The sequence below is a fragment of the Gambusia affinis genome, linkage group LG05, assembly GCF_019740435.1.
Source record: "Gambusia affinis linkage group LG05, SWU_Gaff_1.0, whole genome shotgun sequence".
Lineage (NCBI taxonomy): Eukaryota > Metazoa > Chordata > Actinopteri > Cyprinodontiformes > Poeciliidae > Gambusia > Gambusia affinis.
This window is the reverse complement of record NC_057872.1, coordinates 15,238,857-15,265,584: the sequence shown is the minus strand read 5'-3', so window position 1 is coordinate 15,265,584 and position 26,728 is coordinate 15,238,857. Positions and strand designations below refer to the sequence as shown.

The 26,728-nt window shown below is 38.4% G+C and overlaps 3 protein-coding genes across 7 annotated transcripts in view; 1 reads left to right on the top strand and 2 right to left on the bottom strand.

Annotated features, from left to right (window-relative positions):
• The first annotated feature begins 1,606 nt into the window (after positions 1-1,606).
• Positions 1,607-12,042, top strand: pals2a (protein associated with LIN7 2, MAGUK p55 family member a). 2 transcript variants are annotated; one of them, XM_044117628.1, is made up of 14 exons: positions 1,607-1,815; positions 3,957-4,041; positions 4,516-4,646; positions 5,076-5,194; positions 5,978-6,130; positions 6,748-6,897; positions 7,072-7,299; positions 8,685-8,816; positions 9,502-9,604; positions 9,692-9,763; positions 9,856-10,017; positions 10,451-10,653; positions 10,737-10,865; positions 10,971-12,042. In XM_044117628.1, the coding sequence occupies exons 3-14, from the start codon at positions 4,616-4,618 to the stop codon at positions 11,145-11,147; spliced, it is 1,659 nt and encodes a 552-aa protein (XP_043973563.1). In that variant the 5' UTR covers positions 1,607-1,815; positions 3,957-4,041; positions 4,516-4,615; the 3' UTR covers positions 11,148-12,042. The 2 variants fall into 2 exon arrangements, with proteins under 2 accessions (XP_043973563.1, XP_043973564.1); XM_044117629.1 differs by lacking the exons at positions 1,607-1,815; positions 3,957-4,041; positions 4,516-4,646; positions 5,076-5,194 and adding an exon at positions 5,530-5,832.
• Positions 12,043-12,718: 676 nt separating this feature from the next.
• gsdmeb (gasdermin Eb) lies at positions 12,719-19,404 on the bottom strand. 2 transcript variants are annotated; one of them, XM_044117631.1, is made up of 10 exons: positions 19,148-19,404; positions 18,629-18,860; positions 18,326-18,518; positions 17,917-18,091; positions 16,935-17,055; positions 16,750-16,848; positions 14,455-14,582; positions 14,205-14,376; positions 14,023-14,096; positions 12,719-13,904 (listed from the first exon to the last, which is right to left on the bottom strand). In XM_044117631.1, the coding sequence occupies exons 2-10, from the start codon at positions 18,831-18,833 to the stop codon at positions 13,686-13,688; spliced, it is 1,386 nt and encodes a 461-aa protein (XP_043973566.1). In that variant the 5' UTR covers positions 18,834-18,860; positions 19,148-19,404; the 3' UTR covers positions 12,719-13,685. The 2 variants fall into 2 exon arrangements, with proteins under 2 accessions (XP_043973566.1, XP_043973565.1); XM_044117630.1 differs by having other exon boundaries at positions 18,629-19,404.
• Positions 19,405-21,672: 2,268 nt separating this feature from the next.
• Positions 21,673-26,728, bottom strand: part of osbpl3b (oxysterol binding protein-like 3b) — a 41,653-nt gene continuing 36,597 nt past the window's right edge. For all 3 annotated transcript variants that reach the window (XM_044117623.1, XM_044117626.1, XM_044117624.1), the window contains 2 exons: positions 25,227-25,349; positions 21,673-22,729 (listed from right to left, as the gene is read on the bottom strand). In XM_044117623.1, the coding sequence (XP_043973558.1) occupies positions 22,633-22,729; positions 25,227-25,349 (220 nt within the window). In that variant the 3' untranslated portion in view covers positions 21,673-22,632. The remainder of the gene's footprint in view (positions 22,730-25,226; positions 25,350-26,728) is intronic.

Sequence of the window (26,728 nt, the reverse complement as noted above, 5' to 3'; positions counted from 1 at the left end):
GACTAAGCAGAACCTCCATAACAATGCCACTGATTGAAATAAAAACTGGTTTATGAAAGTAAATAATTAGTAATAATTAATAACTATTAAAGTTGGCTATCTGTGTTTGGGTGAAATTGATTGCTCCCTCAATCGCAGCCTATTTCTACATAGTCTCAAGACAAGCATCTGCCTTACAGAGCACTCCACTCACCCTCCAAACTAGCGGCAGCAGTAATCCACAAAATCCTGGTCGAACTGCATTGTCTGCCGACCTTATCAAACGTACTACTTCTCAGTTCAAAGCTATAAGTGCGGTTGTTTGTAGCATAACGAGAAGCCTTGTTGTGATTACTTGCTGAAGGCTGACTGTCGGAAGGAGCATAAGCTTTTTAAACAGAGAGTCCAAATTTCAAGGCATCAGCTTATAAAGTCTAATGTCTTTTAGATTATGTTTGGTATATACAACATTTTTATATAAACTGAAGGTGACATAGTTACTTGATTGTGCTATGAAATGGCACTATGTGCTTGGAAAATACATACGGTAATACCGCCTCTTGAAGTGGTTGGACTCAGTGTCATAAAGTCGTAGGGTAATAGCAACCCCTTCTGGTAAATTAAAGCATTGCATTTTCAATAAGTATATTATGGGGAGATCTGTAGTGCTATAAATGTTTTTTTTTTGTTTGTTTTTTTTTAATTGACTTTATATGAAATGTAAACTGAGACAATTATATACCATGATCCATCAAACATCCCAGCACTGGGAGCCTGACTGAAAACAGATCAGCAGTTTAATCCTTTAGTGACCTGGAGGAGTCAAAAGCGTAGTATGTAACACCACAACAAAAGGCATTTAAGGATCTCTGCAAAGAATAAGTGAAACAAAACCAACTGTACAGTGTTTATCAGTAGATTTTGGGAAAATATATTGCAAGTATTGCAGCTTGATTTATAATGCAAGGCAATTCTGATGCTACCGTATTTTAAAAAAGTTATAAAATGACCATTCTAGCAAACACTTGTAGCCATCTGTAGGTAGATGAGGTGAGGAACCATCTGCCTTATTGTTAGCTTGCAGCTCAAAGACCAGCAGTAGGGACAGATGAGTGAGCATTTGTTTGTGTACATAGCATGGTACATTGGTAATCATAAGCACACATCTGTGAAGAGCAATGGATGTAAAAAGACAAGCTAGGTTTTGGAGTACCATATGCTGTCATTCGTCTGACATCTTCTTTTCTGGCTATGGTGTGCATAATGGTGTTATGCAAAACTACACTGATCTCAAACCTCACCCGTGATCAAAATAATAAAAATGTGATCGGCCTGCAGTCTGTATCTGTCATCTACTGTGAGACACAAACTTAACAGGGAACATGGTGGTGGCAACATCATGCTGTGGGGATGCTTTTATTCTACAAGGTCTGGGAACCTTGGCAATACTTTTGCAACTGATGAACAGCTAAAGTAATGTCTATAGATAACAACAATGAACATCTCCACACACTAACTTTCAAGTTGAAAGAGAAAAGATGGGATGAGATCAGTGTTGTTGGTGATATGTAAAATTGAGACAATTGCAGATTGAAAATATATGTCTGAGTTTGTGAAAGTCTCCAGTGGCTGTGGCGGGTTTGAATGGGTTAGATAACTTGAAGCAGCTCTGCGTGACATTCACACAGTGTGTGGACGACAGGCAGCTGAGAGAGAAGAAGGGGGCAGGCACGCTGGAAATTAAATCACAATTACTGCTCCGTGAGAGATCGGGGATTAATAAGTCTATTGAATAAAGAAAAACCATGGAGACGTGACTGGATTACAGCGCATTGGGTATGTTATAACCTAATTGAAATTGGGCAGCAAACGTTTCAATGTTGGACCTGCTGTTTCTTGTTTAATTAATTCTGAGGCTAATGTGGAGTAACGTTAAAGCGCCTAACTAGCTAGCTCCACAGCACTATGAAAAGGCTAGTTTTGCCTCACTGATAAATTGCTCTGCATATAAATAAACAATAACGTTAAAACACAGCTGGTTTAACTTGCTTATTTTTGTTTAGATATGACACAACAGTTTAATTTGTCACACTTGAAAGCTATGTTACAGCTAGCTAGCAGTTGCTACATGTTAGCATTGCTAACCTGCATGTGGACTGCAAAACGAAAGAGAGTCGACTCTTTTAAAATGCTACTAAAGAAGACCTGACAGCGAGTAGTGTTACTAATTTAAAGTCAAACTAATAGAAAGTGATTGGAAATTATTATGAAAATGTCAGTTTTTCTTTCAGTTAGTCAAGAGAGGCTACTTATCATAGTAGCGAAAAACACGTGTAGCTTTGACAGCAGTTCAGTCCGTGGAGCCAGCACAGCTTTTCAACATGTTGACTCTAAGATAGTTTCAATCCAACTTTTATCATAATCTCAAATCGTGTATGGTTACTTTTATGCAATCAGTGCAAATCACGTGGCATGTTGTTTTTAAAATAATATTACTCTGTTCTTGTAACTTTAGCCGGATTACAATACTTTTTAAATCACTCGCATTAAGAAAGGTCTTCCATGCGTAACTCACTGACAGTTGTTTTTTCACTCAAGTCATCTCATTACAGAAAAAAATTGAAAGGATTCCTTATACCGGTATTTCAGGATGCAGTCGACTGATGTGGCTTTTTCTGTGGCCCATGCCGATATTTAATAAAATAGCAGCCAAGGCTAATAGGCCACTTCTTTTTCTGAATAATAATGTTTTTCACTTTGCTGATTTCCTTTATATGAAGGAAGCATCAACAAGTTAAATGGAGCTTCTATTCTAATTTGTGATCACACGTCTTTTTTGCTTTTCGTTATCTGCCTCAAAACTAAGAATGCTTTCAAGTTTCAGTCTTTAAATGCTTGAAGCAACAGAAACTTGGTTAACATTTTTTGAGTCAAATAGAAATCAGACAAGGTCATCTGTCTGACTTATGCAGTTTTAGGCAAAATCTTGTTGTTCCTAGATTTAAAAAAAATATTTGATTTTAAGCTTCTACCTCTATCAAGGAATCAACGGCACATTTATTGTTGTTCTTTGCTTTTATAGGCTGAAGAAAAAGAAAGAAATAGAATTGGTTAAAATAAAGCTAGCAGGTCAGATGTAAAAAAACCCACAAAAAAACAAACACTCAAATCGGTATTGGCCATGTACTCTGAGACCTTCTGCCCATTGAAACTTGTGGCACATTGAGCTGTGGCTATTCTCTCTATCACTCCTCCTGCACAGCAGACAGGAGACCATTTGATTGACGGTGCACTGTAATATCACACATTTCACACCTTTAAGGTATGCACAGCAGCACAGTGCTGCCGACTGTCCCATCTCCGTGTTTATCAGCCAACTACACTCAGTCGAGACTAATATTTAAAAATGTCTAATTGGAAACAAAACAAAAAAAAAAAAACACTTTTAGTTGTGCGAGGGAAATGACTTAGCACCGGAGAGGCTAATGTCATTTTTGCTTCTTTTATCCTGTGGATCCATTTTTTTTCCTTTTTTTTTATGGAATTGAAAATTTAAAGAAACAATCCTTAATATTTGTTTATCCTTCATATGAAGCAGTAGGACTACATGATCAGCTGTTTTATTTGCGTAACATTTCTGGCTAGTCAGGGCAGGTTGAAGAACAACGTACAGATGCCGTTTGAGGTAACCTGTTTTATCTTTGTTCTTCACTGTGAAAAATAACACAAGCAGTTGACTTTGGTAGGAAAACTTATCTGATCTTTTATTTTATGTAATAACTAGTACTATTTTTGTATTTAATTTGGCCATTTAAATTGACTTCAAAAAAGTGCTCCCTTATATGGATCAGAGGTATACTACTAAAGGTTATTTATCATCGTAATCAGTTTCTTTAAATATTTAAAAGGCCTTTCAGGCACATTTTCAAACAACTGTTGATGCTCAGTGGATTGTTTTTCCCTCTTTTCTGATAAAGGCAGACATACCAGATGCCTGTTTTTTAGAAAAACCTGAGGCTCGGAGGCAGCCTGCCGCTCTGATGATTTAAACACACGTCATAGGTAAGATCCTGGAATACATGTAAAAATCGTAAGCTGCTTTTAGTTCACACCATGCATATTAGGACGCTGCGTGTATTATGCATTAACGGTGCAAAATGTGACTAAATAGAGTTTAGAAGACCCACAGCTGCCATCACTGACTTTTTGCTAATATCATAGATCTGTTTTGGGAGAATGCTTACACAGTTAGCCTCTATTGTGAGTGAATTGTACAATCTTCAACCAAAGAGATGATATTCAGTTGCCATCTTTATAATTTCCTCAGTTCATGCCAAAAAAGCAAATCCATGCTAGAGAGATTCACATAAAACCCAAAAGGAGGCATATTTTCTGTGCTCTTTAGTTGTTCTCATTCTCTAGTTTGGATCTGTGTTAGTACACATGTCAGCTTGGTAAATGTCATTTCAAGGTTTGTATAATGTGGTTATCGTAATGTAAACTGTTCTGACTTGTTGGGTTTCTGTCACCCTTCAGCTCTGCAGTTGCTCTGGTGTTTTTTTTTTTAAACGGCCATTTGGGCGGCTGCTGAGCGTGTTCAGAGAGTTTGACCAACCTGAGCTCAGGAATAACCAACATGACCGTGGCCAATGCAAAGTCTGGCTCAGGTAAGCCACAAAGGACAGCAAACTAAAATAGCTGTTTCTGATTTCGAATCATTAACTATTTTGTTATTTTTTATGTTAAAAATTAAGAAATTTTTAGCCGTCTTCTGTGAGCTAAAAATAATTTTAAAAAAAAGCAAAAATCTTTAATTATTTTGCGGTTTTCTTTTGACCAGTCTTGCTGAGCTTTGTGAATCTGTGTTTGTTGCTGCTCCAACAGTAACGGTTGATGCTTTTAAGCTTATTTCTGTCAACTTAATTGTCCCTTGGGAGTTTTTACTCCAGTTATTTTCCAGTAGACGTAACAATCAGCTCCGATTTTTACTTCCACAAATTCAAGTCACACCACTTTCAGACAACATGCAGTCGTCTGCTGGTCGTGATCTTTCCTTTGGTCAAGCTCGTGTCTGAGACGACGTTGTTCTTCTGCAGCCATGCAGCAGGTTCTTGACAACCTGAAAGACATGCCATCAGGAACTGGAGCCAAAGATATCGACCTCATCTTCCTGAAAGGAGTCATGGAGAGCCCCATCGTCCGTTCTCTTGCTAAGGTGAAGCGCAAACTTCTCATTTGTACTACTTTGCATTCTTGCTTAGCAAAATCAAATTCTAACATTAGAGAGAGGAAGGACTTTCCAAGATCATGGTATATATTGAGGGATTGGCTGGTCTAGCTTTTTAAAGATTGGTGATTGACCAGAAAATTTAAATCAGTGCAGGCCTAGTTTTATATGCAGGTGATAGGAAAAAGTGTTAAAAGAGTAAAAATGTCATGTTTTAACTGAGCTGTACTCTAAAACTGACTAAAAGACAGAGAACCTGGTTGCACACCCTTAAATTAATCTTTGAGTGGAATTACCTATTCAACTTTTGATTCAATTTCAGCATTCAGTTTTGTTTTGTGTTCTTCACACAGCAACCTCAATAATATTTCTCCCCTCTGTCTTGCACAAGTTGATAAGAGTCTGCCATATTGTTACAACATCTCTCCTCTGCAGCCCTCATCATGTGGGGCCACAGCTGAACTTCATCAACATTAATCTCATGGCAGGTGTAAACTGAAGGAGTCTGAATGTTGTGAAAATACCAAAAGGTCCTTAACTAACATAGTTCGAGGCAAAATTATGCAGCCAGGCTACTGCAGCATCTCTTTGTGTTGACATGTGCACAATATTTGTGAACTTCAGAGGTGAAACAAGTCTTTACAAGTATTTATTGTGGTCCCATCTTTTTGGTGTCATGTACATTCCTAACTCCACTTTATGTATAATTTTTGAGCCTAATTTTGAAATACAATGGAGTTCAGTCATTTTTCTGCTGCTTTGTGCATTCAGGCCCACGAGCGCCTTGAGGAAGTCAAGCTAGAAGCCGTGGGGGACGACAACGTTCAGCTGCTCACAGAGATCTTGGATTCCCTCAACAACCTCGAAGAACAAGATCCTGTTGCAGCTGAGCTTGCCAGAATCCTCCAAGAGCCTCACTTTCAGGTATTAAGACTGTAATCCCTCATTCACCGAAGGTTTATTGGATCAGGAAGGATGGCAAAGCTTTTTTTAACTTGTGAAATAATGAAATTTTGAGGCTTCCCCCTCTCCCCCTTTTTGTCTGCTAGATACATGACAACATAACTTGTCATGTTGAGTCTCTGGGCCAGCATTAGAGGCTAAAATTATCTTTAGGCAGATTTAAATAGATAGAGTGACAGCGCAAGTCTTTGGCTTTTAGTTTTTATTGAAATAAAATTCTCAGAAAATGACTGTTGTTGGGTTTGTGTGAATACTAGAAAGCACATTTGAGTTGGTTTTAATGGTGGAGGACTCAAGGTACAAGAGGGAAAGGCTTTCATCATTAATCCTGTAAAATGGCTGCTATAAATGATGCTGGCTTTATTTTATTGCTGTACGGACAGCAATAATCATGAGTCATGTTCTCCAAATCATTAGCCAGCGCCGACATAAACAAAGCAAAATAGTTTGAGTCATTCTTGAGGAACAGTTTTGTTAAATTGATGTTGCAGTGTTTTTTTTTTATTTAATTCTTTTTGACAAAAACGCTTTGTAATGTTTTTAATTTTTTTTAATTTTTCCCTGTCTTCCTGTTTCAGTCTTTGATCGAAGCTCATGACAAGGTGGCTGCAAAGTCCTATAAAATGCTTAACGCCATGGATAACAGCAATTCCCTCTCTCCAAGTTCCCTAATGCCCGCCGACGCTGTGAGGATGATTGGCATCCAGAAAAGGACCGGGGAGCCTTTGGTAAGCACCCGCATCTCTGCAGAGGAGGACATGCAGCTCTGCTTATTCCCTTTAAAATCCTCCACGTTTCCTATCTAATGTGACTCAGTTCAGCGTTTTAATTTGACTTGGTCAAGTTGTTTCATAGCAAGAGGTTTGTGCGACTTTCAGCGACCCACTCGTTCTCTCCTTCAGGGAGTGACGTTCCGCGCGGTGAATGGGGAGATGGTGATCACACGGATCCTGCACGGCAGCTCCATCGATAGGCAGGGGATGCTGCACACGGGCGACGTCATCCGGGAGGTCAACGGTCAGGAAGTGGGCAGTAACCCCGAGGAACTCCAGGAGCTGCTGAGAAACTGCAGCGGGAGCGTCACACTCAAGGTCCTGCCGAGCTACAGAGACACACCGGCGCCCCCGCAGGTGAGGTGAAGGCAGCGTCACCAGCAGGCCAAATCCCACACAGTCCTAACGAATGATATATTCCTCGATGTACAAGTAATCCAGACACGGGGACTCTTACTTGGGATGCGATGGATTTGTCCTGAACCTGCCAAGGACTGGGTGGGAGCAGCCTGACTGGCTGTTTGCAGAATGCCAGGCGTTGGAAAACTGAGTCCACAAGGAACTATTAATAACACTCTGCACTCTAAGTAGGACACGCACCACTCTGTTCACTGGAACACCCCTCTGGTCCTTACTGTAACAGGCACACACAGCGGCTGACGTTGGCAGAGTGTGTAAGGTTATGTCACACAATGACATCTCTGCCAAATGGGACCAATTAATCCCTCTTTTCTACTATTTTTTAATGTCCTTGTTAGCTTTCAGTTATGCTAACAGAATAAATCATTCAATGCTCATTCTGATGTATTTTATGACCTCCCTACAGATTTCAGCTTTACTTTTATCACTGCAGGCCCACGCCACTGTTAGACATGTCAGTTTTTATGATCCATCAATAAGAAAGGGAGTGAAAAAATTACATCTATGGGAGTTTCCTGAGGTAAATATCACAGCCAAGAGCCATCAGCTGTCAACACATGGTGGTGGTAGGATTGGACAATAAATCCATAACAGTATATGTCATGATAGTCATGTGATCAATATCAGCAGATAATAAATCTCGTAGAATATTCAATATATAGAATAAACTCTGATCCAGACCCATATGGGATTCTGGGGGATGTAGGCAGAGGAAAGGCTTTGGCCGCTCAACCTTTCACGTCCGACTATGCAAAGTCAACAGCATCAACTAACTCACTCTTTGGTTACCAAGTAACAACCTGCTGGGTAACAAGCAGTTTCAAGTTCCCCTTACTTCGGTTACCTAGCAACACCTTGTTGAGTAACTTTGCCTCCGTGTCTCATAACTCCTGAAAAATAAGAAAAAACAACAATGTGGAGTGAAATCTGTGGATAAAACAGGAACGGTCACGCCACCAGTTCAGCAGTAACTCAGATATTTAAACCATGCTTTCTACTCTACTGGAAAATCCTGAAGCACAATGTCCAACCTTTGCCTAGTGAGATTAAGCACAAACACAGCTGGGTTATGCAGATCCGACACATCATCCACTGGTCCACCTTTGAATGCCTTTAGAACAAAATGAAGGTTTTCAAATGGAGCAGTTCAGATTCAATCTGTTTTAGATGCTGCAGCATGTCTTTAAATGTGGAGTTTATGCTCAAAAATGGACCTGAATTCTTCCACGCCAATGTAAAAGATTCATAGGCATTTTTAAAAAGATTTTATACATTTAAGTTTTCTTTTTGCGCTGAATTTTAACTTAATTCTTAACTTGTAGGTTTATTTGAAGTCGTACTTCAGCTACAACCCAACTACAGATAACCTGATCCCTTGTAAAGAGGCAGGTCTGGCTTTTGCTAAAGGAGACATACTTCATGTTGTCAACAAAGAGGACCCCAACTGGTGGCAGGTGAGTCAACAACACCAAGAAATGCTGAAATACTTTCACAAGCCTGGTTTATTTTGTCTGTGCTCTTCATTGATGTTTGGAGTGAGGCTGCAAAATACTGAGAAATCATGTGATTTCAATAGTATCTTAATGGGATGCTTCCATCATTCTCTGTCCTTTAGCTTCTTGGACAGTGCAAGACACTGACAGCTGATATATTTCTGATATATTATGCGAGTTTGGAAATTGGATTTAAATAATTTGATTAAGAACCTTTTGCTTTTCAGCAAGGTTTAAGAAAATAACTTCTTGTACATCTGCATTATTTTCACATGTAAATAAGAAAAAAAGTGCTCTGCAGAACTGAGTTTTCTGTCCAATTAACTGACCTTAATGTGTTTTAGATTTATTTTATCTGATTTATTCTGGCATCATTTACAAATGAACAATTAATTCCTGGAAAAGCATTGATTTTATAAAAAACATTTCCACTGCTTTACTCTGTACAAAAGTAACATTATAGTTTTCATACAATCTCGATCCCCATTTTATAGGATCAAAGGCGAATAGGGAGACCAGGTACTGGCATATACAAGAGACTGTAGTTGAGATTCAGTTAAATGTTTTTTTTTCTTGTCTTTTGCTGAGTTCCACATTTAAGAGATCGACCTCATTTCTTTTCTCAACTGTTTTAATTCCGACAAAGGCACGCAAAGTTGTTGGTGGAGCGACTGGCCTGATTCCCAGTCAGTTCTTGGAGGAGAAGAGAAAAGCTTTTGTGAGGAGAGACTGGGGCACTGCTGGTACAGGTCAGCACACAGTCACGTCCCCAGTTTCCCAACAAACCAGACACCATTGTTGAGTCTCTCTGACAGCTGCACTTTGGATTTGTTCAGGGATGCTCTGTGGGACTCTGACTGCAAAGAAAAAGAAGAAAAGAATGATGTACCTCACTTCTAAGAACGCAGGTGTGTATCACCAGATGTAATTTATGGTGTTTTCGTCAAAATGCATCTGAGATGATGCAGTTCTCATTCAGTGTGTGCATTGCCTTGAGCAGAGTTTGACCGTTATGAGCTGCAGATCTATGAGGAAGTGGCCAGGATGCCCCCGTTTCGAAGGAAAACGCTAGTTCTGATCGGAGCCCAGGGGGTCGGAAGGAGGAGCCTGAAGAACCGCCTTGTTGTTATGAATCCTTTGCGATATGGAGCCACCGTCCCCTGTGAGTGCGCCAGACAAACCTGGACAATTACAGAAATCGTCTACAGTGTGTTGCCAGCATTCATACCCATTGAACGTCTCCACTGACAAATTTAGAAACAAAAAAATCGGAAAGTGTTTCGGTTCCCCGGAATCAATCATTTCTAGAGCCACTGATTGTTGTTCCAGATGCAGTTCATGTTATCTATCCCAACCAGCACTACACAAATACACACTTGTGTTTTTTGTCCATCACTCTTTTCAAAATAGCTCGGACTTAGGTAAATTGCTATTATATGGTTCCACGCCAAACTTTTCAGATTTTTATTTTCCTTTTCACCTCATTTATGTTCTTTTTTGTTTTGGCCTCTCATATTAAACCCCTCAAAAAAAAAAAAAGATAGGGAAAGAATGCTTCTGCAAGGCACTATGTGTGATCATTTTCCTGACTTTAGTTACGTCCCGCCATCCCAGAGAAGAGGAGAAAGACGGGCAGAACTACTGTTTCGTGACTCGGGAGGAAATGGAGCGTGACATCAAGGAGAGCCGTTACCTGGAGCATGGCGAGTACGACGGGAACCTCTACGGCACCAAGATCGACTCCATCCACGAGGTGGTGCAGGCCGGCCGCACGTGCATCCTTGACGTGAACCCTCAGGTAAAATCTCATCAGCACCTTCCATGTAGGGATCTGTTTTGCCCTGAAAAGCTTTGGTGGTTGATATCACAGTTTATGCACAGGCCCTGAAGGTGTTGAAGACTGCAGAGTTTATGCCGTTTGTGGTGTTTATCGCTGCCCCTGAGCTGGACACACTAAGAGACATGCACAAAGCCGTGGTCGATGCTGGCCTTACCACCAAAATCCTCACGGTAATCTTGAGAAATTCCTGTCAGCGTATTGTGAGGTGATCGTTGGTGCTCTTGAATGGTAGCTGCTGCCATCAGAGTGTAATTGGACTCCCGCTTCTGTTGCAGGAGAACGATTTAAAGAAGACGGTAGATGAGAGTGCCAGGATCCGCCGGGCGTACAGCCACTACTTTGACCTGACTATAGTCAATGACAATCTGGACAAGGCGTTCGACAAGCTGCAAGATGCCGTGGAGCGATTGTTTGTCGAGCCGCAGTGGGTTCCAGTCAGCTGGGTGTATTGAAGCTCCTCCTACTGGACCTGCTGTCTGAGCTGCCGGGCCTGGGATTAAATACAATGAACTGTGCTGCACACAGGAAGAATGGGACGTCAACCTCGTTGGTACAAACTGCATCCGTCACCTTAATTTAAATCGCCAGTTGTCTTTTCCAACACACTATGCAACTGTCCAAAAAGCAGGAAGTGTACTTATTTAGTGGCAAATATGTTGTTGTTTTTTTAGAGAGTATTTTTATTTAAATGGATGAGGATTTTTTTTGTCAGATTGCTTTTAATCAGCTGTCAGTTCGAATTTCACATCTTAAGGTAAGTTTTATTTATTCTCCTAAAATGAGGGCTCTGTCAAAGAAAAGGATGTGATACCTCAGTGTTAAGTTTACAGTGTATGTGTCCACTGCTTCAAGTCATTGTCACTACAGACTTAGTCATTCATCATGTTTCTTATATCTTCTTACTGCTAAAATGTATTCCCCTACAGTAATTTTAGTTCAGTGTTCTCTCTGAAAACCGTTCCTCCGATCACTGTTTTGAAGATCATTGTTGCACAGAAAGCAAAGCAATACTGTAGTATTTATCCAGTGTTCACTGAAGCTGGATAAAAGGCTGGGAAAGCCATTCTGATAATAATGCTAACTGTAGGTAGAGTATTTAAGTTTTTGGACTGTTAAACCAGTGGATTTGGTGCTGTGTTTGTGTTTATAAAGAAAAAAACAACTTACCCAGGGCCGTTGAAGAGGGTACTCGTCAGTAAACTATCCCTTTAGATGTGATAATACTAAGACTTAACAGTTTTAAATAATGTTCATATTTACTTACTAAAGGTTTATTTTACAAGATTTCAGATAAGATGTATTTTCAGATGTTTAATAAAATAACAGGTGTTTTCTAATGATCTGCTTTGTATCTTTTTCCAGTAAAAATCCCCTCCTGTCCATTCAGTTTTAGGAATTTCTCCATAAATATCCCATAATATTTGGACTATTGAAATGAGGCAGCTTTTTATAAATGTCATCACAGTGTTGAAACCTTCAATATTTTCATAAATATTAAAAATAACTATTAATAAACATATTCTCGAGACTCTGGAGCTGTTAAAACATAATTTGGACCAATTATTCTGAAACGTCTCCAGTCCCTTTCCTGGACCAGTTTCATGTTTTATGTGAACTCTGGAAATTCATCTGAGGTTTAGGTCTATTAAACACTCCTGTACAAATTGATAGATTGTGAGATTCCAATCAAAATGACTCGTGCAAAAGTTACCGCATTCTTTGAACTTCTTAACATTACAAACATCGATGTAACTGTAACTGTGGCACACCAAAGCAACGTTTGGACTAATTGTAACTTTGTGGCTTTTTGGTTTCAGAACCTAAACTTTCGTTTTATCCCTGACTTGCCTGCTGTGTTCCTAGATCTTAATGATGCTGTTTGCAAAATTTCTCTAACAAACCTCTGAGGCCTTCATAGACCAGCTGGATTTTTTTTTTTTTACTGAGCATAAATTTCTCAAGTTAAATGATTTCCCTGGATGTTATTTAGTGGTGTCAGAAAGAATGCAGCGAAGCACAAATATCTGCTGCACTTAAGAGTTTTATTTGGGAAAAATAAAAACATGCGTAAATTTACTGCCTCTTAACAAATTTTCTCTCAAGTTTCAATCCATCAAATAAAATCCCACTGAAATCCATAGGAACTTGTGATTGTACCGTTTCACCAAACACCTGCATTCAAGTGTCAGGGTAACAAACATCATTCACATTTCAGATTTTTTGTAAACCACCTGTCCTGTCACCTTTACTTAACAATCATTTGCTAATTTGTTGGTCTGTCACAGAAAATTCTAAATGAACTAAAATTTTAACTTGACATCGGGAAAGTGGGTGTCTTTGCAAGACGCTGTTACAATAAGGAAACACCATCATTTCATATTGCACAACTTCTCATGTTTAAAAATTTGCAAGTGAAGCATGAATACAAGCGTTTGTAGTAGAAGACGGCCTGGGATGCCTGAGGTGAAAGAATCAAGTTTTTTGTATAGCACATTTCAGCAGAAAGACAGTTCAAAGTGTTTTTCATAATAAAAACACAAAATTACAAAGCTTTAAAGAAAACACCACACAGTCAACATTCAAACCCTAAATCAATTTCTAAAGGACTTTTTTGGTTTTATGTAAAAAAAAGAAAAAAGATTTGTGGACCAATTAATTGAAAAGGGCAAAAACAATCTCAAGCCACAAAAGGCTTATTGTAGAACAGTTCTACAACAACTATGTTATAGTAGAAAGTACAACATGAATTTTGCTGAAACGGATTTCTAATTATCAGATGATGCCTATTTAGGGTATCGACGTTTGATCACATTCAATTCAATGAAGTCCAAGTCCTATACAATGTAAAATCTGCCAATAAAAAATATTCAGTACGATGTTCATTCTCACATTTATGTTTCAAGCACTTATTTATAAATGTCCAGGCTAAATCCCCCAAAGAAAACAGAATATAATGGATTTTCTTTTAATCACTATACAGTTCATATGGTTCAAAAGCCACAGGCTAAAGAGGCGAGACTTTTAATAGCGATGCAGAGAATCAGGGGATGATTTCCTGGTTCATGCTTGATTTCAACCCGGAGCATATCGCTGTCTCTCCGTAGAGACGCATTACAGGAGGCAAAAATATGTTCAGTCCTTTCATAGTCGTCATCTGGCAATGCTGTGCTGCTCGGAGTCGTCTCCCGGGTCCCTGACACACACTGCACCTAGAACAAATGTAAGGAAAGCCATGTGTTTCAAAAGAATAAATAATAATTTAGCTTCTGCCTTTAAAATGATCTGTTGAATTAACGTGTGGGTTGGGGGGGAACGGTCCTCACTAACCAGTAGCTCCAAAGTCTGTAGGGTTGCAGGGTTACTGCAAACACTTAAAACAGGAAGACAATCATCTGGTAACTCTGAAAGATAAAATTCATAAACAATGTAAAAAAAACCCCCCCAAAAACAACAAACAAACACATACAACAGTTCAGGTTCTTCCTTTCGAGACTGGGGATTTTTCTTACCCTCTAATGCACTGACAACCAGATGCAATGCGGTGAGGACTGGGCTCTGAGTCGACTCCTCTGCACCAGACTGCTCCAACACTTCAAAAATCGCTTGGATGCTCTGCTGCTGAGATTCCTTTAATCCGTCATCATCCAGGCTGGGTTTCTTACCCAGATACATCCGGTCCAGCTGTCACAAAGAGTAGCACCTACAGTTATCTGCTCTATTAATGTTATAAAAACAAGGCACATCAGTGTGGCTCTTCACCATGACCTGAAGTGCGGCAATGGCTTCCGGTTTCTGCATCAGTCCTGTGATGTGCTGGAGCAGAGACGACCTGGTGGAGGCTGGGAGGGTGGAAAGCTGCTGGAAATGATCCTTCAGGTTCTCCAGTTCTGGGATAAAAAAAAAAAAATACATAATTTGTTTTACAAAGATACACAATGCCCAAAGTAAAAGTTAATAATGACAGGGATACATTCCGGGTTCCTATGACTCTATGGATATGCTACTTTGGTTGGAGTATTTTTCACATCTGACAAATTCAAGTTAACTGGAGCCACATCTGTGGCTGTACCTTCAAGACCACACCTCAAACACACTGCTTCTCGTTTGGCGCAATATGAAAGCCAAAACAAATCAGCCGAGATTCCAGGAAGATAAGTGTGGCGCTTCTCAAGTCTGGTTCATCTTCGGGAACAATTTGAAGAAGCTACAATGTCCAGTTGTTCAAACAAATATGTTCAAATATAGACATGATGGGAATGTCCAACCATCGTGCCACTCAGGAAGGAGACGGGTTCTGTGTCCCAGAGATGAATGTCTTTTGGTCCAAAAATCAGCCTCAGAACAAAAGCCAAAGATCTTGTGAAGACCCTGCTGAAGCCAGTAAGGCAGTGTCTCTATTCAGACATGGGCTGGAAGGCCACTTGGCAAGGAGGAAGCCAATATTTCAAGAGACATAAAAAAAGCCATATTGCAGTTTACAAATGCACACAGGGTCAAACACTTTCATTTTGGAGACTTGTCCTGTGGTCCGATGAAACTAAAGTGGATCTGTTTGAGGTGTAATGAGCATTGGAAAAAGGGGGATGCATGGAAACCTGGGAACACCATCTCAACTGTAAAGTATGATGGTGACAGTATCATGTTGCTGGGCTGCTTTTCTGCAGGATGAACTAGTGATCTTTACAAAATAGACGGCATGAGTGTGGAAATGTTGAAGCAACATCTAAAGATATCAGCCAGGACAATGACCCTAAAGCGACCTCCAAACAGAATCAATGTTTTGGTGTAGCTATCACAAAGCTGGGATCTCAATCCAATAGAAAATGTATGGATAGATCTGAAAAGGCGCATGCAAGTGAGGCAGCCTGCAAACCAGACCCGGTCCAAGAAGTTCTGTCAAGAGAAATGAGCCAGAACTCCAACAAAAACTCCAACAAAGGTGATGCTACCAAATACAAGGGAAATGCATGTAAACTTCTGATTCAGAAGACTTTAATAAATACATATGATGTATTCTTTCTCTTGTTGTAGTGGCATTTAGGGAGCAGAAATAATTTAGGTAATTACAGCTGACCTAAAACAAGATAAGGATGGTCTGATTTCAGTTCAGGCAACGTTTGGTTTCAACTGTAAATTATATCCGTCACCAGAGCTGAGCAATAGTCTTAAGTCAGCTCCCAACTTCTATATACTTTAGACTTTGGCTGGTTTTTATTGATGCTTCCACCAGTCTCTGTGCCTGACTATTGAAGCATATTTTGCAGAAGGTGTGTAAATAAATTACCTGGTCAAGCCATGGAGTATAGAAGCGGTATAAAACCTTAAAAAGTGGTCAGATTTAAAATGTGTTCTTTTCTTAGTTGTGGATTAATGTGTCAATGCCAGACTGATTAATCCATTCAGAATCTCTAATATGCCTGAATGACCAACGTCAAACGTATGCCGATTGGCAAAGCAATGAAAAAGTCAGGTCTGCGGCTGAGAATGAGGGCAAAGAGTGAGTAAGTAAAATTTTTATTTAAAGTATTACAAAGTGCTTTTAAAAAACAAAATGAAAGCAAAAGGCTTTCAGCTCCGAGATAAGACCACCGAATCCACAAATAATCTCAAGTTCGGACGGAGACAATTCCAGAGTCTGAAGGTCACTGTTGCAAAAGCTCTGTCTCCTTTAGTTTTTCATCCTCGTCTACTCAACAGTCAGCAACCCCTGATCAGAAAAGAGTGGTTACTGAGCAAAGAAAACGTTAAAGCCAGAGGTAATACTGTTCAGGGCTAATTTAAATGCTCCTTTAAATCTGAACATTAAAAAATAGAAATGTCTCGAGACATTTGGACATACGACTAATCTGCACTTTACAGATTATCACACGGGCCAGAAAAGATACACTAATGTAAGTCAGCGCATATAACTATCATGCTACTCTAATCCTAAAGCTTCAGAATGTATTTGTGATGCAACATTTACCATCAATGCTGCTATTTTCTGTTAAAAAGTTAAGACAGAAAAAAGAAAAGTGACAAAAAAAACCCCAAAAAAACAAACAGTAATTTTACCCTGCTGAATCACATTGTTCTTTGGAACTGAGAAACACAGCAGCCTCTTCTTGGCATGGCCGTCTACTTCAAAACCTCCACTTGTCATCACACACAGCTCTGTGGAAAAACGTTTATAGACAGTTCATCATTTTTGTCTTGTTAAATTAGCAAAGGTTGTTAAACAGAGTTTAGAGTATCCTCACCAAAGTGCCCGTCGTTTTTGATCTCCAGCTCTATAATGCCGTAGGCCATCGTGGTGTGCGGAGGAATCTCCAATGTAACGTTGCTGTCTTTACTCAACTTTCCATTTTCTGTCAGTAAAATCTGGGTGGAAAGTTAGCAGAGCTTCAGGAAAGCTCAGACATCCCACATCAAAAATCGTCTTTTTGAAGCAAAACTCAAGTTTTTGCTTTTTACTGAACTGGAAATGATTGCGTGACTTTTATAGATCGTGTCAATGAAAATAAAAGCTGTTAAAAATATATCGAAAATATGTTTTTCTTTATCGTTCTGCCCCTAAAATATTATTTCTACTCCCAACACATTACAACTTCAGCTGTCAGGGTTTTGACAATTTTTGAGTCTGAAGTTTCCAGCATTTTAAGTCCATTTATGACCAATTTTTAAAAGAGTGGACGAATGGGTGACATCAGGGTGATAAGTGAGGATCTTCTGTATAGATCTGGGAAAAAATACACCCTCATTTGACATCATTTTAGAAATTCTGGTATTTATAATGTAGACAACGAGAAGGCGAATAATTAAAAAGATGTTTATCTTATTAAGCTTTCATTTTTTTAATCATTTTCTAGGCTTGGACATTACTTAAATCCAATTTTAGGCTTGTATTAACAATGACTCAGATGTGGTGTGCGTGCCTGCAGTTGCCACACGTTCCGTCTTTTTAAATAGAACAATATTTCAGCTCCCTCTGCTCAACAGTTAATGATTTACCAAGTTGCATGCAGAACTGAAACTAGTTTCAGGAACAGCAGGACATCTAGTGATAGCCCATTTCTCAAATCCCCCATATTTATATTGGGCAACATGAAAAAGAGAACTCGGTTCTCACAATCATCATGCAAGCAAAAAAAATTGAACCAAAACAATTTACAATATACTTAACAAACAGATACTGTAAGCATGAATGTGTTTGGTGTCTGTGGTAGCTCTTATTCACTCTACTTTAGACACTTTGGGGAGGCAGGGAATCAGACTCCCCACAAGCCATCCTCGCTGCTGCACGTCCTCTACGACTGAACATGGCTGTGTGGTCATGATGCGCTCCTTCACAATGGCCAACACATTTTTCTTTTTCTCTTTCGTCTGCTGGATCAGAGAGTGCGACATGTCCAGAACTCTTAAAAAAAAAAAAAAAAAAACACAAATGTACGATATTCAGAGAAAGTCTGGTTCTATGAAAGTACTGAAAGGCCTGTAATTTTAATTTATGTTTGTCTATTGCACATAGAAAAATATGATCATCTCTAATCAATCCCTCACAAAATGTATGGTTAAGGGGGAAAAAATCCTTCTGTTTATATTTCTTCAATGGGACATTTAAATCTACCAGAGTGGACTCAGGGGAGCTAACCTGCCTTTGGAGTCTCCCATCAGTTTCGGGACTTCCACTTCCTGTTTCTTCAGACTGCCAAAGGACAACTGGAGTTTGGAGGAGTCTTCACTCTTTATGTTCAATTTGGCTTTGACAAAACTAGCATCCATGGTTCCCCCTATGTCGTCCTCATATGTGCCGCTGTACTTGATGAAGTCTATATCTAGCACGTCTGTAAAATATAAATAAACCATTTTAGGTTTGCTGTCGCTTTACTGTAATAAATGCTTAAAAACAACAACATGAGTGTTGCTTTTTTTTTTGTTTTGCTTTTTAACTTACCTGGTGTTATGGGCGAATCGCCTGTCAGCAGGTCATTCAGGGTGAAGTCAGTTGGAAGATATTTGGGTTTCTGCCAGAACCAGGAGCGTTCACGCTTCACCACCACCGTCAGAAGCTCCAAGTTGTCATTCAGGCTGGACACTGGGATCAGGAAGCCCCCATCATCCACCTCCTTCACAAAGTTTTTGGTTGCTACGGCAAACATTTCTCCCGCGGCTCATAAAAAAAAAACCTTTGACGGATTAAGTGAAATCAGGTTAGCTAGAAGTAAGAAAAGGTTATGTTTACCTTCACCTGGCACCTGGATGCTAATTGATAAAAACGTAGCTTCGATTAAGGTCCTCCTCTCTTATCCCTTGAACTTCAATAATGCACAACTCGGTTAAACACTATAGTTCAACGTCTAAAGTAGCTCAAACCACCTAGCATCTACAAACAGTTTTTTTTTTTTTATCAAAGCTGTCCGTTTATCAATAAAACGTCAAAATAACACAATATATACATATGAAACATGTTCTTACCGCTTCTCTGAAGTTATTGCTTTAGTGCTAAGCTAGTTATAAAAGTTACGTGACAAAGGAGGTGACTACTAACTACTAATATACTGTTTTTACTTCAGTCTGTTTTGGACAAAGGACTCGAAAAAGCCCCGCCCTCAGTACAGGAAGCGCTTGCTCTTCTTTCTCTTCCTTTATGAGAAAGTAGACTGAAAAAGTCAGTCACAAATCACTTCTGCCGCGAATATCTCTTTTCTTGACGAGCGTTCTCCAGTTGACTTCTAAACGTGCTTGTTGAAGCTACAAATAAAACTGAATATTGATTATATTCGCAGAACGACATCCCGACTGGAAGATTTGCTGTAAATGAGGAGAGGCCAACGTGCGGCCTGGGGGCCATTTGCGGCCCACTGATTAACATTCTTCGGCCTCCGACCCCAATTCTGGAATGAAAAGAATCTGCACAGCAGGGCATTAAAGATGGATTTTGTTTTATGTTTCAGGAGAAAGTAACCCATATGCTGTTTTGTTTCTGTTCTGTTTTTCTTGCAAGATCGTGATCTGGGACACTTTTCAAATGACCTCTGGGGTGCATCTGGCGGACAGGCTGTCATTTGCAGAGACCTACTTTACAGAGCTCCTTTTCTTTTATTAGACTAAATAGAATATTGCATGTTGAGTTTATTATTGAGCAGATCAAATTAAAAAGGGCAAAATAATATAAAATAAAATAATTTTTTACTTATTATTATTAACATTATTATGACTACTACTAATGTGACACCCAAAAACTTTTACTGTTATTTTGGCCCTCATGGCAAAACGTTTAGGTGCCAATAGATTCACTCAAATTATTGATCTATGTTGCCATCTAGTGGCAGCTAAAATTCAGTCACTCAAATTTTCCGCTCTAAGAGGGGAGAATTAAAATTAAGTGCAAAGATTTTCCTTTTCATGAAAAAGAAATGTTTCAGGTACGGAATTTTAGTTAGTTTAATTTGGCTCATCAGAAAACTGGAATGATGTCTTACATCTTTTCAAATATGTAATAACATTTCAAAAATGTCCTGGTTATCCAGGACGATAAGCAGTTTTACATTGTTGCTGTAGAACCCAAGCCACACTGTCTTTCCATTTAATCACAAAGATTTCATTTAACAGAGAATTGTAGGGTGTGAAAGGGTTATGCAGGCACTTTATGCTTACCTTTACAGTAAAGATAAGCATACAGTAAAGGTAAGTGCCTGCATATCAGCAAAGGCTTTGCTGCTTTCAAAAGCATTTGAAAGCAATAAAGTCTTCAAATGCTAGTTAGAGTTATATTTCTTTCAAAAGCATTTGAAAGCAGTTATAGAGGCTTTTCAAATGTTTTATAGTTGGGCAGCTTTTTGGACTTTTCCCCACATAAACAGGACAACTGTATGCAAAACTGTTTAATGACTAAAAAAATGTCACTTTGAGTCATTAATAGACTCATTTTAATATACAAAAAATATTGCTTGCTTGTTACACAGGTATTATTTTACTATTTGATGAAGACGGGAGCACACAAATGCATCACTGAACAAAGTGATGCATTTGAGCAGATGATCTGTCATCCACACCCAAACTGAAGTCATCTTTAGATAACATTTATTACAGGCTAATCTTAAAGAGGAGTTGCTTCATATGCAGGTATTTGCTAAGGTAGCATGAACCTCAAACTTTTGCATTTGCTGCTACGTCCACAAATGTCTGTTTGTGTTATTTTATCTCATGGACCAAACACAAAGTTGGGGATAATTGGAAAATGAAAATAAATGTGGACATGGTTGTCATTTAGTTTTTAATTACAACGGCCAGGGTAAAAAGTGTGGTTCGAGCATTTGTATACAACCCTTCTGACTTTATGCTTTATAGACTCAAAAGGCAATTTTAGCTTCAAATGTTTAATGACATATTTCTACAAGGGTGGAACTGACCTTTTTCTCTTTCTTCTTTGCAAACTAACTTTTTAAAAGTCAACAATCACAACTTTGATGTAGCTCTGGCTGTATGTTTAGAGTTATTGTCCTGGTGGAAAGAGAACAGGCGCCCCAATCTTTAGCAGCTGGTCTCCCTTCAGGATTTTCCTGCTTTTATTTTGATCAATCCAATCTTCTCATTTTCTCTGACCAGATTCTCCATCCTTGCAGGAACAAAAAGATGATGCCATCACCTTGTTTTACATTGGTTACGGTTTGTTCATAGTGATGTTCAGAGTTATCTTTTCTTTGGTGGAAATTAGAGCGTGCCTCTAGGGCAGTAATTCCATCCATACTTTGGATGTTTTCCCTAAGCTGACCGAGGCAAACTTTCTTTTTGCCACTCGTCCATGAAGCCCAAATTTGTGGACTAAACATCTAGTAGTGGTCAGATGGCTGTTTTTATACTGAGATCAAATTACACAAACATGGACACTTTTTACTAATAAGTTGACTACTGAGGGTTAACAAGTTGTACTGGATTTTATTGACTGGTATCAGGGTACAATGAACTAAATATAACTTGAGAACAAAAAAACAAAAATAAAACCCTTGTTTTTATTCCTCTCCAACACAGTACTTTTTATTGGCCTGTTACATAAAATAACTTAAGATTTGTGGCTACAATGTAATAAAATGAGCAAAGGGGAAAGTTTAAGGTGCATGCATTCTTTACAAGGCACTATAAAGAATGACTAACTGCACTTAGTCATTCTGCAGTCTTGAACAACAAACAAGTAACTTGACAAATAACAGGAAAGAATAATATTTTATTACTCTTTCATGAACATTGATTTGGACATTATTTGAACTCCAAACCCAGTGTCAAGATGGTGCAATGGATAATGTGGGAACAAGAGACTGGAAGTAATGTTTCCTACTGATGCTCATATAATATTGTACAGTCATTCACAGAGTAATAGCTAAAAAGTAATTACTTTATGAGACTTGAACATACCCCCAGCACAGTGAGAATATAAAGATCATTTCAACAGTTGTTGCATATCCTTACAAAACAGCAATGCAAAGGCAAAAATTAAATAAAATAAAAACAATAGAAGTAGAACTAGTAAGGCATTAGGCGAATAAACATGTGTGCACACAATCACTGAAATACCAAGGCTTCGTTTTTCTCCGAGGTAGAGAATGTCCATTATAAGACACAACCTTAAGTGACTAAGTAATTCAGCATTTTCAAGCTAGAATTATGGAAACAATGACATTTTCTTTCATTGATTTTTCCAAGTTGCTTCCCTTTTCTGAGAAGCCATAACATAAAAGATGCAGAAATGTGGGCGAAGGTTTCAACATCAGCATTCCCTGGTTCATGGTTCCATGAACAGATTTACGCAACACAGATAAGCACTTGCTATTAAGGCAATAATTTGAATGGACTGCAATATAGAAAACAACATGTGGATGGGTAGGAGTGGGCTACGGACTTCGCCAGAACCAGCCTGGGTCACAGTGGAGGCTGTGTGGGTAGAAACTGTGGGTTCTGAGGTCACCACAGTGTTGGAAACTCGATGTGGGAGAATCCGGGGTCCCTCCTCAGCTCCCAGTAAGTGTTGTTGCTGACCCAGGCGTCCTCCTTTGACTTCCTGTGGAGATAACGTCCCAATCAGAGCCGCATAAACATGATGATGATGATGATGATAATGACAAAGTTATCTCACAACCTTTTAGTTACTGTGACATGATGCATGTAGGACAGAAGAGACAATAATTGTAACCCTGCAAGGGGTTTTATTTCTTTTAGGTTCTGTACCCAAAGGCAGTCCGCATTTTTTGTGTGGATCATTTATGTTCTATGCATTGAGATGTTTCAAACCGTTGATCTTAGTTGAAACATACTGTTCCGGTGAAAAGGTTGCATACACTCATTGCCGACATTCATATTGATTTGGGGCTTATATTGTTTTGGGGTTTTAGAACATTTTCAAAAAGAATTTTTTTAAAATTCGATGAGAGTTTGAAACTTTACATACAGCGCAACTTGCATACATCCAGACTAATATGTTTTTAAATGTCACGAACCAAGACGCAGATTTTTACTAACCAAGACTCACATTTTTATTCGCCACCAAAAAAGCTTCTGGCATCATTCTGGTTATCTCATTTATTTTAAATCTGCTGGTTCCTTTGCACTGACCAAGCATTTAGCCGTATCCTTCATCCATTCCAAATCCAGTTTTGATGTGTTTTTGCCCTGCTGGGACACACGACTGGGTCAGTTTTATCCATCTATCTGTTGATTCGGGGTAAAGTTGACATTTGTAGAGTTAGACCTCCCCATTACTCCACCACTCTGTACAACCCACTAATGTCACTAGAAGCAAACAACCCCAGCATGATACTACCCTTACCTTACTTGAGAGCTTGCATGAGTTTAAATAGAAATCATTTTCTTTTGTCATTGTGACCAAACAGCTGAATCCTGTCTTGTCTGTTCACAAAACACTTTTCCTGAATACATCTGGCTTCTGGTTTCTGTTTCAGTTCACTGCTCTCTGAGCCTTAGCAGTTTGTGGCATGTTCATACCATACCCAATTAATTTCCTTTTCTTTAAGGGTGACAGTTTGGATCAGATTATCAAACCTAAGTGTTTCAATAGGACAATAATCCCAAAAACTAATTTAGATGAATCAGTCTAACGTGAAGCTGCAGAAATGGTCTTCCCAAAGCCCCAATCTTCTCATTGTGAAGCATTAATAGGCTAAATATAAACGCCAGATCTGTGCCAGGAAAACACATTTTAATGATCTCTATAATATCGTGGCCAAGCCGCAAGGCTTCTCTTCCACTAATAAGTGATAGCTCACATCTGTTTTAATGAACGCTTTTATTTACTGGTATACACTTTGGCTTTTGGGACAAAAACCTTTCTTTCAAGCATTGTAAGCATGTTATACCTTTGGGCTTTGGAATAATTATTTTCTGTATTTGTATTTAACCCAGTGGCGACTCCAAAGGTGCTGTAGCTCCCTCTAAAGAAGATACAGAATCCCCAAGAAAATAATAATAATAATAATAATAATAATAATAATAATAATAATAATAATAATAATAATAATAATAATAATAATAATAATAATAATAATAATTTCTATCTGATATGTTTAACAAATTTTGATTGTGATTAAATGTAACCAAACTGCAAAAAATAATCCCAAACAAACATAACAACAAAAAAAGACAATAGCAAATTGTAATGAGCTTCATTTCACATCCTGTCATCCAGTGGGTGGGAAAGCTGGACTGTTTGGTGATTATTCAGACGGAACGACGGGTTCTGTAAAAGAATATCCACCGTGTCTGTCTGAGTTGTAACAGAGGAGTTTCAGAAAAAGTAATCTAAAAACACATTCTGCTTCTGTTGCATCATTGCAGTCAGTCAGGAGCGCCTAGCAACAATGCTGCAGAGCAAGTAAGGGTGAAGATCTCTTATATATCATGCAGCATTACAAACTACCCTTTCCTTTTGTACACTGATCTGGCACCAAGTGACTGTCACCTGACATTGAGTTTTGGTGTTGAAAACCAAGCTTGTTTCTAAATAAATGGGTTTCAGTTGTCTTATTTTGTACGGCATCACTGAAAAGCCAGAGATTGTCTATATATTGTGTTTGGTGCTTTGTTGGTGACTCTAGTGTCTGTTGAATGTGTTTAGAGACATGCAGGGAGTCCTACTTCACAGTGCTATCAAGAATATGGCAAGCTCCTCTAAAGCACATGCAGAAAACTGGTTTATGTTTGGTCAATGATCCATAAAATACATGAGTGGATTTCATTCATATGGAACTTTTTCATTTACTATTATCTGGTTAGTTACCTGGATTATTAAGGCCTTTTTACTTTATGACAAATGATGACTGAAAACAAAATGAAACACCAGCATTACCACTGTGTTATAAAACAACCCCATCTCACAAGTGAATTTAAGTAGCATCTTGGTTTAGGTTTCACTAATAGAAAGATGCATCTACCCTTTATTGCTCAAAAATAATCTAATCTGCACAGGACACACTAAAAAAAAGGGGGAAAAGAGAATAATGAAAGTTTTTCGCTTGAACTGTAAGTGTGTCTACTCGTGCTACCTGAAGAATTTAGGCTGATGTGACACATTGTTCTCCTCCAGGACTCTCCGTCTGTCTCTCTGCAGCTGTTCAATCCTCTGCTTTTGTTCTTCTGCTGCTTCCAACTTCCCCTCCTCCAGCAGTCTGCCAGAGACACACGCTTTCATTATGCAAACATGGTTCAACGTTTATGTTCAATTTCCAGATTTAATCTCCACTCTGATGTTTTTTTTTTTTTGGGACTCATTACCATGAGATAATTTAATAATATAACCAGAGAAACAATCATGTGATTGGTTAGAGACGTTTTTTTTTTAAATGTTTTAATTTTGATAAATCATGAACGTTTCTTGTGTTGCCTGAGGATAGGGGTGTTACATCTGAAGCATCCATATTTAAATGTGAGCTAAAATTAGCTTGCACAACCTGCTTGCTATTTTTATCGGTTTTGCTGTGGTTATTTTTGACTATGTTTTGAAGAAGATCACAATTTTTTCACTCTCAAGAGCCTGTGATTCAGAGTCCCGATTGTCAAATTACATTATTATCTTTCGAGCATTTACAGATACCTTTTTAAACTATTCTTAGTGAAATATTATTAAATTGTTATTTTATGGGAGTAATTAAATGAAAAAAATATATATACTCACTTTTATTAAGTTAAAGGTAAATTTGAAGCATTTTTGTCTGTCAACATTATTGAGGACAGCAATTGAAAATCTAAAATTAAAAATTATTTTCACAAAAATTAGAAAGTTACATGTAAAAGGACATTTGATATAAAAGTGATCAGCTATAAAAAGGTTTTCTCCATATGCTGTAAGGCAAAGACAATTCAAAGTGCTAGTGCAAGGAAGTTAAAAAAAAAAGCATATAAAAAGAAAAAGCATATCAAACAGGTTCAAAATGAGACAAACTAAGTTTTAACAGGTTTGGAAAAAATAAGTTTTTTTCCATATGCAGTACAACATGTACCCTTAATGTCATTATTAACAATGAAAATCTCACGCTTGATCTCAAGCAACCTGGATTCTGTGCTTTCTCCAAACTCTGTGATCTGGATTCACCTCCCAACAAAAGTCAAATTGACTCGTCTGAAGAGAGATCTACGAAGCAGCTTAAACGTTGACTCTGACTTAATACCAGAACAACAAATGTCGCTCATGTCCTGGATACGTCTCCTTATGGCAAAATCTTGGGCTGATTTTGCTTTACAATTCCTCAAAACCCCAGTTATTTCTTTAGTTTGCACACATTTTTCAACCAAACGTTTTCCTTTCATTCAATCTCTCATTAGTATGATTAATACAGCATAGTGAGTCTTTGCTAAATGTCTGTAGTAGAGACATTTTGTCTTTGTTAAAGACAATGATAAAAGGTCATTATCTTTAACAATAACCATATATGGCAGTCAGTCTGTTTAATAGTGTAAACGACAACATAGTCATGTAATAATATTTCTGTATTAAGTCTTCTTTTATTTGTGTTTTGTAGTATTCAAATTCTAATAGAAACTGAATTTT

Excerpts from the sequence above, each read along its gene's own strand:
- pals2a (XM_044117628.1), top strand. The coding sequence starts at position 4,616 with ATGACCGTGGCCAATGCAAAGTCTGGCTCAG. Across the intron at positions 8,817-9,501 it reads AGGACCCCAACTGGTGGCAG|GCACGCAAAGTTGTTGGTGG; the intron begins GTGAGTCAACAA and ends ATTCCGACAAAG. Across the intron at positions 9,764-9,855 it reads CCTCACTTCTAAGAACGCAG|AGTTTGACCGTTATGAGCTG; the intron begins GTGTGTATCACC and ends TGCCTTGAGCAG.
- gsdmeb (XM_044117630.1), bottom strand. The coding sequence starts at position 18,833 with ATGTTTGCCGTAGCAACCAAAAACTTTGTGAAGGAGGTGGATGATGGG. Across the intron at positions 16,849-16,934 it reads CAAAAACGACGGGCACTTTG|AGCTGTGTGTGATGACAAGT; the intron begins GTGAGGATACTC and ends GTTTTTCCACAG. Across the intron at positions 14,377-14,454 it reads TTGCCGCACTTCAGGTCATG|CTGGACCGGATGTATCTGGG; the intron begins GTGAAGAGCCAC and ends TCTTTGTGACAG.